The following is an 18,438-nucleotide window of genomic DNA, read 5'->3' on the forward strand; positions in this document are numbered from 1 at the left end:
GTGTTTTAAATGAAGAGCTTTATGGAGGTTGGGACCTACCTGTTTCAACATTACTTTCGCCTCTTGACGTTCCAACTGGTGAGCATTTTATAATGACTAGTCTGTGACTTTCAGCCTGACACGTGTTGACTTTTCTTGGCCTGTTAGCGATAGCAGAGCCACTGGCTTATGTGATGTGGTGTGAGGCTCCCCCGGAGATGCCAGTTTTAAGTCGTACGGGACTCGTGATACAAACGTCTTATCAGCTTGTGGAATCTGGGGAACGGCTCTGTGAGGGCTGGAGGAATGAGGCCTGGTTTTGAAGAGCGATCAGCAGCTTTGGGTAATTAGACCGCTCTTCACCCACTTCTCTTTTAGGAGATAAAGTGGAGGGGGAAGGTTATGTTCCTTTACAGAGGGTCATTGTTCATTCTCCCTGTCTGTGCCTTTAAGAGTATCAGTTGTATTAAGATTGTCTCAAAAGCATTGAAGTAGTTGTGTGGTTTGTAGGCAGGCCTGCCGACGTTTTTAGGATGATTTTTTTGATCCTCCCATTGATATTATGGTCATATCATTTTTTTGTACAAGCTAAAGGAGGTACTCCTGTTGCAGCAGGCGAATCAAACATCTGCAGTTAAAATGCTTTTGGAAGAACGAGGCGTGGCGCAACCGGAACATGTCCCGACTTTGATCTCTGCGATTCCCGACGGTGCCTTTAATTTCTCAGGGATGGCACTCCAGGCTGCCTCAGAGACCAGGGACTTCAAAGTACAACAAGCCGTAACACCGGTGCCTCCAGACATAAATTTCAGTCAAGTTATGGAATCGTCTGAGGGAGGCTCATCGCCAAAGAAGTGATGAGTTTACAGGGACCGTTTTTGGAATTCGCTGTTGAGTTGCTACTTTATCCTGAGGGTGCCAGTGCCACAGGAATGCCAAGGCTTTGACACATGCTCTTTAGCACTTGGAGAGCTGAAGAATCTGTTGAGTGAAAGACTCCCCTGAGCACAGTCCATGGCGGGAGGGGAAGAATGCCTGCAGTATGAGATGCGACCTCCGTTGAGGGACCTTCTGGGAAGCTTGGGTTAGGGGTTATGATTCAGCACGGAATTGAAAGCAGCAACGGAGCGACATTTGACTGACGCTTCTGGCTTCCATCTGCCAAAGCACTGAAGGAAAGCTATACTGTGTCCAGATGGGGAGCATTACCAGGAGAATTAACTGACCAGTGTTTGTCTGAAGGGAGGTCTTCCGACTACCAGGTTCAAAAGAACTGACAGACTGCTACAGTTCTGGGTGTTGTTTTTTGGGGAGGGGGGCTTCCTCTCAGTTTAGGTATGCCTCATTTCCAAGGCTTTAGCATTGCCAAGACCCTGGTCACCTGACGTGTGTGGACTGTGGAAATAATGCCCTTGGGGCTGAACTTCTGCTTACTTCGATTTCCTTTAGCAGTGACCCAAAGTTGACAAGGACCATAAGTGATCTATGAACTTGCGTGAAGTTCCACAAACTGACAGGACTGTGTTGATTTGTAGAGTCACTGACTCTCTAAATTAGCCCTTTCTTGAGCTTCTACCTGTGCCATGAAACAGAATATTAAGTTTTCTTTATATTAATTCTACTTCATGTTATTTCTTCTTCACCAAATGTACATTGTCATATTTAGAGACGAAACATGGTTTCTATCTGTTTCAAAGGCCTTTCCTTGAGGTTTCAGCAGTTAACTAAAATATGTTAAAGAACTTAAATTTTTATTTTGGCTTCTTAAATTAAATTTCAGTCATGCATTCGCCTGTCTGTAGCACCATGTTATAAATGAAATGATCGGGACTTTCCAATGCAAAATTTGGACCTAAGATGTTTGCCGGTGAATGAACCTCCTTTCCCTCCCCCCCCACCCTTATGTATTTACATACATCTTTATAGAAAACCACATCAACCAGAGAAATGCTGCGGTTTTACTTGGGATCTCACATAGGTGGACAATTCCCAAGTTTATGTGTTAAGTTATCCATACGTTCCCAGAAAAAAACCCTTGTTTTGGATAAACAAACCATAAACCATGACCTGACAGTGTTTGATCTTGGCCCAGGCTGTTTCATCTGCTCAAGATTATTTTCACTTATTCACTTCTCTAATTCTTGTTTTCATGGGTCATTGTCATACCAGGGAGTTTGTTCTTGTCTGTTTTAAACTAACACTCTTTTCCTTGTTTGAGGAATCGTGGCTGTTCAAGCCATGTTTTTCTCGATTTTGGTATTAGTCAGCAGACTCCAAAGCTGGTCCTTGGATATCCAGACAAGGTATAACTTATGCACTGGGTCTGACATCTTGTACCTGATGAATACATTTTAACGATGGTCCCTTGAAGTATATATTCTGTCTTTCTGCTGAGATGGTGATAAGATCCTTCGTCTGGTCGTTGAAATCTGATGCTCTCTACCCCGAATTGCAAAACCATGCTGATCTGCTTCATGCTTAGGTGCTCTGCTTACACCACGACTTGGAGATGGTTCTGAATGAAGTCAGCTACACAGTGCAGCTATGGAGTAGGTGTTTGATCTATAATCATGGTCTAAATAAACGGGCCATGAGCTTGGATGCTTTTTGTCTCTGTCGGCTTCGCTCGAACTCTAAGAAGCTTCCTAGCACGCGTCTTATTAGGCTTGGACCGCCAGAAGGCCGTTTGACATTTTGTAGAAGCTTTGATGTTGCGGTAGAGATTATTATCTCAAAGCAGACTCCTCCTGAGCCCAGCCATTCAGCGTACGTTTCTTTAGCGGGTTTTTATGGCTGCTCGTTTCAGGGGGACAGATGGCTATTGGTGTCTCTTTCTTTAAATTTGGTCGGAATTGCGCTGTCCTCGTTTTGGCTTTCAGTGGTGGGCTGTAACCGAACTAAAAGCCTACTTTGACTGACTGCTTTCACTTCAAAAAGGAGAGTATGTTTCTGTCTCATTTTATGGCAATTGATCCAGGCATTGTCACCAGGGATCAGACAGTCTTAAACATGTTTGGCTCGAATACTAAAGCTTCGCCCTTTTTCATTTTGTTTTATGGGGGTTTGCAAGTTTGTTCTGCAATAAAAAATGTTTTGCTGTTGCTAAATTGTACTTCAAGTCTTTCTGCGAATCATCTGTAATCACGCAGTTTAAACTATGGAACACAAATGATATTTGATTGTAACCGCTCCAAATTTGACAGTGGGAAACCTCACAACTGTAACAAAACGACAATATTTAAAACAGACAAGGTCATATACAAAACATACAAGCTTTACTCTCATCTCTATTTGTGCATGTGTTTTAGAGCATGATGGGATATGGGGGGGGGGGAGAACTCATTCTGGTATCCCTGTTGTACTTTGCAAATAAAGTTTCATTTCATGTTTTGTGTCATTTCATTTCAAGCACTTCTTTAGGTGACACACCTATGTATTTGTCCACTGGAGTGGCTTGTCTTCTTTCAAAATGGGGTGGGGGTTGGGGGGGGGGGGGCACAGCCGTATATCACCGTCCTCCATGGTGGGTGAGGGGGGGTGTTCTTGGGTGAGACAGACGAGCTGCTTTAATGGCTGCCGGTATCTGTGCGGTCATGCTGACCCCTTTTAAGCACTAAGGCTCTCAGTTGTACACTGAAGCCGTTGTTTTTCAGGCACCCTAAAATGCTGCAGCTCCCCTCAGGCCTTAGTCGGCACTGTCTGAAACAAATTGCTCCTCCGCTTCCTGGCTATGACACAAACACCCCCATTAGTTTTTAGGGCTTGCAAGCCCCATTCTCTGACCTGATCTCATACTTTTCACTAAAAAAACAAAAAAAAAAAAAAAACAGAGATGTAGAAAAATTTGTCAAGTTGTAATTTTGGCCTTGTAAATTCTGAGGTGTCTCTGTTTTCTTTTTCCTCTACTGATGTTCTTAATGCCTGGATGAAAAGTGAGTTTTCAGAGACCTGTAATTTCACCCCGGTCATTTGGCATTTCTCCCTCCCACATATTAATTACCAACAAAAAAAAACTTATGCTAAAAATATTTACTTTTATTCAAGACTAAAAACTATGCTGCTTTTCTTAGTAGAATAATTTCATCCCTCATCCACCACTTTTGGATTACAGGTGCACTTTTAATGGTATTTTGAAAGACATTCCTCTTTGTTGGTATCATTCTCGGAGATTTGCTGCAGCAGTGCTAAATAATGCATGAAGTGTGGAAAGTGAGTTTATCTACATTTGGTTTTTGGCACAAATAAGCCCTCGACTGGTTTGATGAAACCAAAAATTGCACGTGAAGTGTGTGTTCCCAACTAGCAAAATAAAAAAAATAAAAAATTGGCCTCCACAGTCTTGGTCCCCTTGAATCCATTTTGTAGCTTGTAATACTTCAAATCGCTAAAATCTTATGTTCAGGACACAGGGGCTGAAGTACCTGAGCCCAAACAGAGCTTACTTTTCTATTTCGGATCTGACAGCCTCTGAGGGGCATGTTAATTACAGCCCTGCTGATTGGTCTATAACAGGTGGCCGGTGTTTCCCTGGTGGAATAGGTGAAGTCCATAAAGGCAAGATGAAAGGCTCACTACCCAGTCATGAAGCTCCTCTTCGCTGGACATGTGTTGTATTGAATTTCTTTTTTACCTATTCTCCTGGAACATTGTAAATGTCAGTTGTACTGGAATACCGTGCCTGTATGTGCATCCCCCCCCCTCTAGACCAGGGAAGATGTTAATAATGAAAACCATGGGGTGGCCTCCCCTTTTTCTGTTTATTGTAGAGTTTGAAGAGATCGACCGGCTTCGGTTCTTAGGATGGGACGTTTGGCAGACTGTTCAGCACCTAAGCTGGGTTCAGTGACGTGTTTATACCGAGTTAAAAGAATGTGTGATGAACACTTATACAACCTCACAGGTCTGGAATGCTTGACGGCACCAAGTGATGTGAAGCCCATCTGGCTGTGCGTGTAATTCAGGAGAAGTGAAATGTTGGAAACAGGATCCGTTTCTGGTGGTGTAACTGTGTGGGGTCCTCCCCCCCCATTCACTTTAATTTGTTCCCTGATGTCTGTGTTGGTCCTCATTCTTCACCAGTAATTTCTGTACGGTTACTATGTGGATGGTTGCTAGACCTTCTGGGGATGCATATATAGCATGTTTGAGTCATCGTAGCTTTTCTGGCTGTCTTGTGATAGCTTTACATTGGAAGATATGTTTGATGGGATCTTTCTTTGGACAATGGCCCTTACAAAGGGTACTCGTTATATTCAGAGAGAAACATCTGGACCAAGTAGTATGTAATTATGTTTAATTATGGTCAGAAAACTGTCACCTTTATGTTGTTTGTGATTAATTTGTCATTTGTGTAAACTTGGAGCTTCTAAAACAAAGGGGTTTCAATATAACCACGCTTTTATTTTTATCTTTTTAATGTTGCACAACTGATCTATATTGCCGTTTGAAAATAGTATCTCTCCCCCCCCCCCCCCCCCCCCGTTTGAAAATAGTAAAAAAAGTTCTTAACATAGATGTTTGAGAAAATGTTGTGTGTATTTTATGTATGTTTGTATTCTATGTGGTTTATGTATTTTATACTCTATATAATTGTCATGACTTTCAAGGGGGTTGAATACTTTGCAAGCCACTGTAAATGCGAATACTGCTTCACCTTCAAATTCATCAGTATTTTAAGGAAGAGGGTCCCCAACAACACATTTTTTTTTACTTTTGAGTAAGTTATGTCTTGAGCATTTGCATATTAGTCTAAACAGGCATCCTTCATCAAGATGTGATCTACCATAGGAAACAGATTCTTTTTTATGAGCTATTCTCTGAATTGGCTAAGCAGGACCTGTGGTGTCAGGTCATGGATGAGTCTGTCCGGCACATTTGTGAACTTATGTAAACCGTGTGAAGCTCAGAGAGATCAAGGCCCTCCACATCCCCCCCCCCCAGACCCCAACAACATTTAGTTTATGTTCCACACAATTCAGTCATGAGCTATTTCCTCAAAGTAAGCAGTTTTTGTGGAAAAACTGTCTCAGGTTGATTTATGAAGCTCTCCTTGGTCTGTGACGCTTCACTCTGGAGTCATTCCTGAAGAGCCCCCCCCCCCCCCCTCCCCCTTGCTTATCTGAAGACTTTCCAGCTCAGTCTGGTCATTATTCAGCTGGAATGAATATTAGATGGATTTCTTCATGCGTCAAGTTAAACAAAAAAATCAATTAGCAGTCCTGTCCTCCAGTGGTGGAAATTTTGTACGAGTATCAGCAGTTGTATTTTGAAGTCTTCGCAATGATGTGGACTACAGATCTCTGACAAGTGGCAAATGGTCTCGACATCCTTCCAACAGCAGCAATAAATTGTAGAGTGTTTTTAGTTAAACCGTCTGTGTCTTTTGCTGTCAGTTTGCTGTCCCTGGCTTCAGATGAAGAATGTGGACAACAATAATATATAATATACACGCATTGCTTCTCTACGACTTGCATTGGTTGTCATTTTCGCAGGGACGGAGCATGGGTTAAATTTCGTTAGATATTTTCCCTGGCAAAACATCTAAGAATAATTTAGCTGTCAGTGTCAGGCGAAAGTGAATCAGTACTTATGCTGAGAGGGAGATTCATGAAAAGGGCTGTTATTGGGGTTTAAAAATATTGCATTAAATGTTCCCACATGTTTCCCCAGCATTGCGTGTCACAAGGCTGTAATTTCTCTGATCTCTTGTACCTTGGAATAAGGTTTCAGTTGAACTGACCAGTAGTTTGTGGGATCCTCAGTTTACGGGCTCCAGGTCTCTGCTGCCTGGCAGTGTGGTTATTCCTGTGCACTCCTGAGTATCTGAGAAGGAACAAGATGATTGTACAGAACTGGAGATCATCCCAGTTTGTAATAGGTAGTAGTTCGTTTCACTGGTTTTTCTAACCAGCCAGTCGTAAAATGCAGTTGCACACTAAATGGCAGTCAAGTTCTGTTTTTTTTTATAATAATAGTAAATGATTGAATGTTTAATGTCTTAACATATTGAATACAATGTAATTTTTATGAGGGGGCGGGATTTGCTGGAACCTTGAAATCTATGCATGATTCCCCACGAAACAGCACACGGAACAGGAAGTGGAACTGAATCTAACAGGGATTATGCTGTAGGCTTTTTTCAATATGATTTTATTTCCAGTTGTGTTGTACTGTGCATATTTTGAGTAAACTTTTTCTGTAGATTTTTTGTTATCAAATTAAATTGGTCTGGGTTGGGTACATACATTTTAGAGTGGATGCCAATTTTTTCGATCCACTTTTCTTTCTCATTATTTGAGCAGAATGATGGTAAAACCCATTGCGAGTACATTGTTAGCTTCACGCCCTTTATAGCTACCTGCAGTGAAGATTTTGTTAATCAATTAATAGATAGATGGATGAATGAATGAGCAAATGAATAAACATGAATCCAAATGTCTTTTTCTCTATGATGCTCGTCACTAGTGAAAGCTTCTATACATAGATTTGGAGATGGCATTCCGTTTAAAAACTAAAAATTGGGTGTGAAGTCTTGGCTAAAAGTTGCTTTCAGTGCTTCGTAACTGTTGCCCATTGTTTCCTTTACAATGGAATAGAGACATTATCTGTCCCCACGTAAGTGGTCAAGCTGGACTCGTCATGTTTACATGGTAGTGATGCCTGCCAGTGGTTTATGGGCTGTTTTGTTCACAACATGGCAACATTGGCTCTAATGTCCTTCACAGCTTGCATTAACGCACTTATGTGAATTTAAAAAGATCAGCACCCCAGAGCCAGAAGCCCCGTTGCCCTGGTAACCACAGCGACATCACGGCATAACTTTTTTCGAAGGTATGTTTGCTGCCAACTCCTGAATACTCCTGGTTAAAGCCCCTGCCCTCTGGCTTCCTGAGTCGAAAAAAAGCTTTTTTGTGTTTGTGTTTTTAACACGGCTAAGGATTAAAATAGGGTGATTAGACAGGTACGTAGTAGAAAAGGAAAACACATTCACGTACATCGCTGTTTTCTTGTTTAAACTTGTTTTCTAGGCCATTTAGAACATACTTTTGAAACATGTGCCTTTACAACTAACCCAAAAAGCGTCTTGAATATGCGTCGCCAACAATAAGAAAAACAGCATCGTATGTAAATAACCAGCGGCTGCAATGAGGACTCTCTCTACTTAAAGCAGAGTGAAGACCTTTTGCATGGGCTAAAACAAGTTGCTTCATATTTATATTTTTAATAAGTGCATAATGGATGTTTATCTGCATTTGTTGTACATGCAGTAGAGTCATCCAGTTTTATTTTAAATTTGTATGACTAGAGGAACTGATCTTAAACCTTTAGTGCAGCCATTACCTAATGGATGGCAGGACCAAAGCACCCCAACTCTGTTATGCACGCGGCGAGTCGTTTTCCGCCCGGCTTTGAGCTTCAGCTGCCGCTTCTGCTCTCGGTGGGCAAACCGCTGCTGACTGAGGCCACCACATTCCTTCTCGCAGCCTTGACTAAAGTGTGACCCACGTGACCTCCGCGTGCGTAAGAGACGGCGGATATCCACTACCGTCCCTGCCACCGCCGGCATGGAGCTGCCCGCCCCGCTGCCTGCGCTTCTCCGCCAGCCGGATATTTATAATAAGAAGTGACATTGGCGGCCCCCAGGCTGACCCTTCAGGCAGGGATCTGACGCCACCTTGCCCCCCATTACCCACAGGGACGGCTCCTTAGCGAGCGTTCAGCCTGGAGTTCCCTTTGATGTGAATGCACCCCGAGAGATAGCTCATGTCCTCTATATTTTCATTGGCAAGAGACGACTCTGTCTCCCCCCCCCCGCCCCATTCTGGGAATTCAGAGATTAGATTATGTTGACTTATGAATTGATGTTGACCTAATTGTTTGTGAAAAATGTTCAAATTATCAGCCCATGAAAGCCTTGACAGTAATTTTGTGTAATCAGGTTTTAAACTGTTTACACAGGGTATTTGTCATGTTTTTTTTTCCCCACCTTATATCTTGACATGTTGAAAATGTGTAATTACTAGTAGAAACTTTGATCTCAACATTCGGGGAGGGAAAGTGATATATGTATTTAAACTAGAGAGTGCTGTGATGGCTGATATTCATTCAAGAGCCACATATACTAACTCTGTAGAGTAAGCTTATAGTACGTATGTTGATTCAAAATTGAGCTCATATTTCAGCTAGACAACATACCTGCCTGTCAAAGCTCACAAATTGGTTGTGAGTGCTTCCTTCAAAGTTCTCCTTTGTCGTTCGACAGGAAAGCAGAAATGAGTGCAGTGGGTCATCTTTTCTTTTAAGAAAGGGAAGATGTAGCTGACGGCAGTACTGCGCAGCGGAGAGGAGAGGTCAGGAGTTCAGATGTCCTTTAGACTGGAGAGCCGTCTGCCGCGGGGTAGGCGAGGAAATGGTTGGGATGCTGTTCAGCCTTTTGGAGAATGTTTCCAGCTTTTTTGGCCGTTGCTGTTTAGTCACAGTGATGAACATGCAAAAAAGAAATTAGTATGGTTAGAAGAATGCAGGCTAAAGTTTGCTTTGACCTACTCAACCTCCAAAAAAAAAAGGACTCTGCATTGAACGATGTGTTGGTGAGGTTCTGGACCAAGAATGTCCATTCAGATTGTAGGAACTCGGAGTGCTTGTGGCTTAGGCTCAGACAAAGCCATCCGTCTTTATAACAAATGTAAAAATCATGGGGGAACAAATCAAACTCGCCAAACACTTTGCCGGGATTATAGCTGACGAAACTCAGGTTTAATTTGTGCCTGTGACCGACTGGAGATTTAAGTGACGTTAATTGTGGTGTCTGCTCTTGCTTAACGTTCTCTTGTAGTTTGAATGATTCTGTGTGATTACCTTAGTATAAAACAGATTATGCTTGTGATGTACCATAATTCCTCAATGTCTAATTGCCTTTGGTACCACACTTTAAGTGATGTCCAAGCTTCACTACTTGTGTTATATTGTGTAACCTTTCAGCGCAAGTGATGAAGTAGATGCAGGAATCGATCTGGAAATGTCTGAGAATAAGTTGCAGGGTTGTGTGATTAGCATGATTAATTACTATTAATGAATCAAGTGTATTAATGTGATTCATTACAGCAGCTCAGCTTAAGTACTAACTCCGTAAACTTCGTTTAAAGGCCCTGTGGACTATAGGGGGTATCGCAGAGTAATTTTAAAGTTCATTGGGGCATATTGTGGTGGGCATGGCACTCAAGATGGGGTGTTAACACTGTTTTTGTTAGCCCTTTTTTCCACCTCTTGTCTAATGACTTGTACTCCTAAATTTAGCGAGCTTGCTATGACTACCAGAATTTCTGACGATAAACACAGAACCTCGAAGGTTCCGCAGAGTTGAGTTTATGTCTGTGGAGAGGGCTGTCATTATCTTATAATTTGTGCGGAAGATCTGAGGAGTTGAGTTTCCTCTGTGCAGTGTAATTATGCCTGGCTTGAAATGCGCTCCCTGAACTCGAGAATTTGCCTCACTATGACTTTTTTTGTGTCATATTTTTAGTGTTGCAGCTTTGTCATGTTACATGCAAAAAAACACTGGGTCCAGTGGAATTTTCTTTTCCCGCTTTTCTTGGAGACCTTTACTTGAAGTACGTCCTTGACTCCTGGATGCACCCTTAAGACTCTGGAGTTACAATGATGTATACAAAGCCTGGGAACTGCAAATGAGGCCTCAGTTAGTCAAACAGACTTCATACAATCAGTGGGAACCATGTTCCACCATAGTTTCATCTTGATTTTATGGTGCATATTTTATATTATGACACCAGTATAGCTGGTGGAGGGGGGGTTGACTGGCTGACCAGCCCCATGTGAAGGTACGTGATTATGAATCAGGCATCATTCACGGTCGCTACCTCTTGGTCGTTGGAGAGGTGTTTTTCTGACTCTTACACCCCATGAAAGGCATGTTGTGTTTGGTGAAAGTTTGGTTACGGTACTTCTGGTACTTCTGGTCATGGAACTTTTGGTTCATGGTTGCTTCTGTCAACATTTATGCATTGATGTCTCGTAAATGCATTGGGCATTTGTTGACCTGTGTTGTGCATTCTGTGTATGAATTCTGTCACATTTTATGTACTTCTCTCCCATGGAAGGTTTTTTAAAGTGTTTTTCTCCCAAAATATTGGGGGATTGATTATTACTGTGTGTGTAAAGCACAATTTGCAGCAATTACTGTACGACCAAGCTTTTTCACCAAACTTTGGATGAAGCGTAATTACATTTATTTAACAAATCTTGTTGCTTTGATTGGAATCACTGACTTTTCACTTCCTTAAAAATAGTCTGTATGGCTGAGATTTCTCTCATTTTAGTTTACTTGGACTTTGAATTTTCCGCTTACCTCAGGCAAATGTAAGCTGTGAGGAGACTGGTATTTAGTGCATAATCAAGAGATTCGAAAAAGGAGTGGGGGGGGGGTGGCAAGAAGGATACTGTGGTAACCCTGGGTGTATTACTATGATGGAGCCAGTTGGCGGAGTGCTGTCAAGGGAACCTCAGGCAGTGATTTCACTGGCTCTTCTGGGGATTTCCATGGAGGGCAGAGGAAAAGACTCCTTTATACTTAAAAGTCCGGGCAGGCAGAGAGGACGGCGTGACGGCAGCGACTCCACGCCAGGCCACCAGCGATTTATGACATGGTGTGCTACCCACAGGGTCCCGGTGTCCCATGCAGGATGTGGTTTTTTGTAGCACGCTGGGCTGTCCGTAGACAGGGGAACTGAGCAGGGCCAGTTCGTGTACCTATTCATACACCACGGTGTGTGGGTCTGCGTGGTCTGCGTGGGTCTGCGTGGGTGTGCGTGGGTCTGTGTGGGTGTGCGTGGGTCTGTGTGGGTCTGCGTGGGTGTGCGTGGGTGTGCGTGGGTGTGCGTGGGTCTGTGTGGGTGGGTGGGTCTGCGTGGGTCTGTGTGGGTGGGTCTGCGTGTGTCTGTGTGGGTGTGTGTGGGTCTGTGTGTGTGGGTCTGCGTGGGTGTGCGTGGGTCTGTGTGGGTGGGTGTGCGTGGGTCTGTGTGGGTGTGTCTGCGTGGGTCTGTGTGGGTGTGTGTGGGTCTGTGTGTGTGGGTCTGTGTGTGTGGGTCTGCGTGGGTCTGCGTGGGTGTGTGTGGGTCTCTGCAACACACAGGTACGTTTGTGTATCCTGCTGATATCCAGGGGGAACATTTTTTTTTATCAATTTTTTTTCCCCTAAATGTGTGGGGATGGTAAAAAGCATCCCCCCCCCACCCCCACATATGGTATGTCACTTAAAGCATTAACTGTCCTCTTTAAGGAAAAGCAGGACTTAATGTAGTAACGTGTAGTTTGGGAGAGATAAGTAAAACGTAATGTCCTCTCAGGAGAGTATACCGGTATATCCTCCTGAGACCCCACCCATTCATTTATGTCCATTGTAGTGGACATTTTGTTTTTGCATCTATCTTTTCATTGATGTCAAGAAACATATTTATTCCTGTTGTACACTAAAGAGGACATGCTGTGAAATTAAAAATAAAAATACATTTGAAAAAAGATGTCTTATTTCCTCCAAAGACATAGAAAATCACAATTAACCTAAAACTGAAGGACACTTTTTTCCTTGGGTCTCAGGAGGATATCCTGAGGGTGGGGGCGCCATTTAGTGGGGGAAATGATTCCAATGGCCCTCGAGTGACTGCGGCCCTAAGAAATTTGGAACTTAATCCGATTGATCTGGTTTGGGGGCCCGATATAATATTCTTTCATGGGGCCCAAAATCTTTAGCAGCCCCCCTGCCTGAGGGTACTAACTTTTGGTCTAAAATGAGATTCATACCATAGACGTGTAACTACTCCATGGACTGACTGATCATTACTACTAAACAATGCACTTAATGCTTAATCATATTTACTCCAGGCTGTCAAATATCTTTTCTTCGTCACCTTCCGGCAGCCTACTTATCGATGACCAGAGGGACAGTGGTGTTATTTCTTGAGCTCTTTCCAAAAATGAGCCTCACGGCTCTTCCAGCTCCTTTCATTGGCACGTGCAGGCCGCCACCCAGCAGCTGTTTTCTAAATATTTACCTCTTCGGCTTAAGTGCTATTGCAGGTGAGGAGAGGTATTCGCATATCTGTTCGGTCTTGCCCGAACACTCAATTTGTCTTGTAAGCGGTGCTTTTTGAAGACCCTGCGGCAGATCGAATCGCCATTAACGGCTCTGTTTCAGTTATCTTAAAAAAAAAAAAAAACTGTAATAAAACTCTGGTGTTGATGTTTATCCCGGAATCCGGTAGCTAATCCATACGCTGTGCGGAATCGCGTGTTGTTTAGGATTGTCCGAAGCGAGCGTGTGGCCCACCCTTCCCCATGAGAACCATGACCGGATCCGTGGAATCTGGAATAAAGGATCTGCGGAATTACTGCCGGAAGGCCGAGAACCGCCTCCTGATTGCAGGCCCCCCCCTTTTTAAAAGCGACCTGGGATTTTTGCTGTTGACATGGCGTGACCTGTTTTTCCAGCTCCGGGCCCTGTACCCAGCTACTCCAACTTTAATTCCTGTTACTTTACAGCCCCTGGCAGAGGGACTTCCCCACAACGGCCCTCCGGAGGGGCAAATGGAGTGTTAACAAGCTCCTACTCTGGGATAGGCCAAGGGTCCGTTCCCCTCATGTCAGGGCCTCTGCCAACCCCATGGGGGCCGGGTCCAGGGCTTGGGCCAAGGCCGGCTCCATTTTGCCACCCCCCCTTTACGAGAACACAGAGTCCACTCCCACCCCCCGGTTGCCAGGAGGGCCGGATGTTGAAAAAGGAGAATGTTCCTTGAAAGGCAGCGATTCAGTGGGGCCCGGGCTGCTTTGGATGCCTGCTGGGCCAAAGTAATCAGATCAGCGCCTCCATCCATGCCTCCACACTGGCCCTTTTGTTGGGCCGGGCCCCCAGGCCGCGGGCTCCCGGCGAGGGCCACAATGCACGGACTCATCTGCAGGGAACTGGTGCCGCATTGAGTCGGCCATCTCAGGTGAGCGCTTTGTTTGCGCGAGATTCATTAATGGGTCAGAAATGGCAGCGATGGATCTTAAGTGTGCCGTCAATGCGAACGTTTGAAATGACCCATCAACTGCAGTTGGTTTTAATGTCCTTCACAAACGGGGAGCTCATGTGTCCCTTGGTCCTGTGGGTTTTCCTCCATGTTTCTCCCATTTCCTATTACAGTCCAAAGATATGCAATTAGGATAACTGGCATTTCTAATTTGCCCATATCATATTGTGTGTGTGTGTGTGTGTGTGTGTGACTGCCATCCAATCCAGGATGAACTCCTGCCTAGTGCTCTATGCTGTCTAGGATAGACTCCAGGTCCCTGTATGACCCTATCCAGGATAAGCATTTGGAGGATGGATGGATTTATGGATGGATAAAATTTTATTGTCCCTAATTGCTGGCAGAGTGCAGAGCTGTCCGCCTTTGGGTGGGCTTTTCAGCTGCAGGACCGCCTGACAGATCCAAGAATTTTGTTTTCCCAAAGGACAGAGCTTGTAGGTTCCCACCTATGCTGAAGACACATCATGGGGCTCGACTCCTGTAGGTGTTTCCAAGTGTTCATCCCTCTGAGGGTTATGTGCAGTTTAAAGGTTGTAAATCCTGCCTGCCGCAGTCTGTTTGCGAGTGTTTATATGTGTGTGTGTGTGTGTGTGGGGGGGGGGGGGGGTGTACTCTTCCCCTTCCCCTTAAAGCTGGGGGGGTGAATCTGCTTGGCTTATCACCATGGGCTGACATCGGGATGTGTACAGGGGAGGTAGAACAAGCCCCGCAGGCCTCCCAGCTACAGCAGAATGATCATTTGACATGTAAGCTCCTCTTGCCGTTGGTTGGGGCAGGGGGCCGTTACTCACCCTCCCACCTCACAGCGTTTGGATTAGTCTCTCCTCGGCCTTGCCGACCCCCAGACTAACTGAGTAACATTCTCTGACTAACACAGCCAGCCAGAGAGTCAGCTCGTCTGATCCAGAAACAACATTTCCAGAGTGCCGCAGCTAGATAAGTTTTATGTTTCAGAAACGTAAGCTGTCTAACAAATCACAGCCACACCAGGTCTCTGAACACATTGTCCTACATTCAGGTTGAAACGTTTAAGAATTAGCCTCAGAAAAAAACCCTGAACCCATGGTGGACATATTTTTTTTATATATGCTGGATCTGCTTTGTTTTCCACATTGAAAAATGCTTAATCTGAGTTTGGCTTGGGTACCTGATCATTGATATAAAGCTCAGTACTCTTCAAAGTGTAGGAATCCAAGTCCCGTGCTACCCCCCCCCCCCCCCCCTCCAAAAAAAGCGGATTATGATTTAATGATTGGGGTAACTGAATTCAGAACTTAATACTTAATTTCATGGGAATATTACTGGAACTTTAAGTGTAGAACTGCTTTGTTATATCATAAATGTCCGTCCATTGACTTAGTTGGTCAGCTGATTTGCATGCATTGTTCCTCACCCTTTCGATGCAATTATGCAAGGGTTGCTGTCACCGTGGGAACAGGTAACTTTATAACTAGTGTTGGGTCCTGGTGGAGCCCAAACTTCACTGAAGAGTGCTTTGGTTGCCAATGGATGGTGAAAGGAAATGATGGTGGAGAGAACAGGACATGCCAAGGGAACCGTGGAGGGGTGGTGCATTTTATTGGGGGTTTATGGTTTATAGTTTTAAGATTGACACATTTCATGTGTAGCGTTTTGGGTAATGCCCACGCCCTGCGTGTGAGAGGTTTGTGTGCATGGGAAGCAATATGGATGAATGAATGAGGGTATCAGTGGGTCTCTGTGCCTGTGCGTGGGACCGGGCTGGACGGGACAGGACAGGAGTGTCACCGTGACCGCATGCTCATTAACGCGCTAATGGCCGAGCCTGCAGCGCATTCCGGATCGGGATGCGGCAGACGAGCGGCGTGTAATTATCCGAGTGACCTCAGCGTGTTGGGCTCCCAGCATAACGGCAAATGTGGTTTATTCATAAGGGCTCTGAGGCCTATTAAACGAGGAAAACCCGTAAAGTTCAGTGGGGGGGAAAATAATGGCGTGAGTCCGATGGCAACATCAGTCCCTTTTGATGTTTTCTTTTTGGGAGGGGGCGGGTGAAAGGGAAACATCTGAATTTCAAAATTCTGCGTTTTAGCAGATTACGTAAAAATGTGGGGTTTCTGAAATACGACATTCGACCTCAAAATACGGCTGCAGTCATACATGCATTTCGCCTCCCTCATGGACCTTTGCTTTGAGATTTAATTGGGGTTTTTTAGCGTGCTAGATATGTTGCCCACAAAACTGTTTTTATAGTTTGAACCTTCTTCAAATTCTTGTACATTGTATATTAAATTCTTGTATATTGTTTTTTTCCTGTCCTTTTTCTTTTTAAAATGGGGTGAAATTCAGGCAGCTGTGCTTCGTTCTTTTTCAGATTTTCAGCTGCATGAAGTAGGTCTCCCCAAGCCTTACAATTAATTTATATTTGCGGTGACACCCTAACTTTAGTTATCCTGATCATTAAATTTGTCCAGATGATATATTTTTGTTGCGTTAAGGCTGACTTTTTGTGCCTCTTGTAACACTGCCTCACATTAATGTTAAAACGTCCCAAAGCCTCCTCTATGATCCCTGTCAGGGTGCCGCTGTTTTTTTCCCTCTCCTCCTCACCCCAGCTGTATTAAATTAAGAAAACTTTCTGAATTCACTCCTGCCCTTTGTGGAGACCTCCTCCTCTCCCTCTGCCTCTCCCTCTGCCTCTTCCTCCTCCTCTCCCTCCGCCTCTGCCTCTTCCTCCTCCTCTCCCTCCGCCTCTTCCACCTCCTCTCCCTCCGCCTTTTCCTCCTCCTCTCCCTCCGCCTCCTCTGGTCATTGACATAACACATGTCCGTTGTATGTACAGAGAACCGGCCTCTGGCCATGACATGTGATGACTAGAGAGGCTGTTCTCTGATTGGACTTGATCTCATGAGTTAAGATCACTGTCATTAACCACATCTCAGCCCTTAGCTATTGTGTCCACATCCTTCATATTGGAGTTTCACCCCTAATCCAGTTTCTTCTTTTTTAATGTTCTGTTTCTCTTTAGGTCAATTATTATATGACCGTTTTTATGTACAGATACTTTGCATGCTTCCCTCCTCTCCCCCCATTTTAAATCACTGGGAAAGTGATGGGGAGTACTTCATTGTGGCTTTTATCGTCTCGTCCCAGCTGCCGACGCAGACCTGTCCCAGCCGGCAGAGGCTGACGGCTTCGCCGAGGCTCAGAGCAGAGACCTGCCCACGTCAGAAGGTAACTCCACCCAGCCCTGGAAGCGTGAGTCGCTTACAGGACCAGAAGCTAGGAAGCTAATCGGAGCAGCTGTGTTATCTAGCCGCCCAGCTGTTGAGCAGAAGTAGGACTGGTTAAACAGTATATGCATGCTTGGGTATCTTGAGCTGAAGACGACCCCCCCCCCCCCCACACACACACACACACACACTGATCAGCAAAGGAAACTCGGTATTTGGGTGTTCTCACCATATTTGTTTATATCATTCACCTACATGACGTTTGTGTTCCGGTGACTTATCGTTGTCATGGCACGATATGACACAGGTCAGGATATGACACAGAGCATCAGTTCTAGCTCCAGTTCGATGTGTCCTGGTGTCACTTTGCTGTTGCTTCTGCCGGCCATTTAGGAAATTAGGCATGTTCGGCTCTCGAATTATGACGGCATATGCGGGAAGATTAGGTGTATTACCAAGTGCTTTCACATTTCATTGTTCAGAATCGGTGTTTTCTGAGTTTTCTGAGCTTAAAATCAAAGGCCTCTTTTTTTTAATCCCCTCCCCGCTGCCTTTTTCTTGGATGATGGATGAAGTTTCCTTTTAAGGGTAGCCTGCAATTAAATCCCCCGTACGCTTGGCTTGTACCATTGATTGGAAGGAAGTAATTATGTCACAATAAAATATTTGTCCTGATAGGATTTTTTTCCCCTTAAACATACATGTAATCCAGAATGTTAGCTGGGCTCAACTCTTTTCCATTTTATTTTTTTTAATTTAGCGGGAAAAAATTTATAGCGGTGAACAGTGGAGGCAATCTCACCAAACTGACTTTCGGCATAATTAATAGCTGTACGAACATGTATAGCCGTGCGTAATTACACAAACGTCAAACTCTATATTACTGGTCAGCTTGAAGCTTTGCATTTGACCTTCAGCTTAATTGTGGGAGGCTGTGTGGGTTTCCGGTGAATTTCGGCTTTTCACGAGAGCCTGCCACTTCATCTTGGCCGACCCGTCCGAACCAACGATGGAAAAAGCGAGCGTGATACTGAGGCGGCTGTTTACATTGGCTGCCTTACGCTGAGGTTGGGGCAAGATCTTTTTCATTGTATCTGAAAAGTTCTATTTCAGATACAATGGTGGTGCCTTGTTTTACAACCATTTAAAGTACATTTAAATAG

The 18,438-nt window shown here is 44.4% G+C and overlaps 1 protein-coding gene across 2 annotated transcripts in view; it reads left to right on the top strand.

The window, feature by feature from the left end:
• The window catches only part of ror2 (receptor tyrosine kinase-like orphan receptor 2), a 70,261-nt gene that overhangs the window by 26,567 nt on the left and 25,256 nt on the right, over positions 1 to 18,438 (top strand). The window contains exon 2 of one of the 2 annotated variants that reach the window (XM_023806769.2): positions 17,196 to 17,276. The exons of the other annotated variant lie outside the window; for it this stretch is intronic. Coding sequence (XP_023662537.2) covers positions 17,196 to 17,276 — 81 coding nt within the window. The remainder of the gene's footprint in view (positions 1 to 17,195; positions 17,277 to 18,438) is intronic. 2 annotated transcript variants of the gene reach the window in all.

This window comes from Paramormyrops kingsleyae, chromosome 7 (genome assembly GCF_048594095.1).
Source record: "Paramormyrops kingsleyae isolate MSU_618 chromosome 7, PKINGS_0.4, whole genome shotgun sequence".
NCBI lineage: Eukaryota > Metazoa > Chordata > Actinopteri > Osteoglossiformes > Mormyridae > Paramormyrops > Paramormyrops kingsleyae.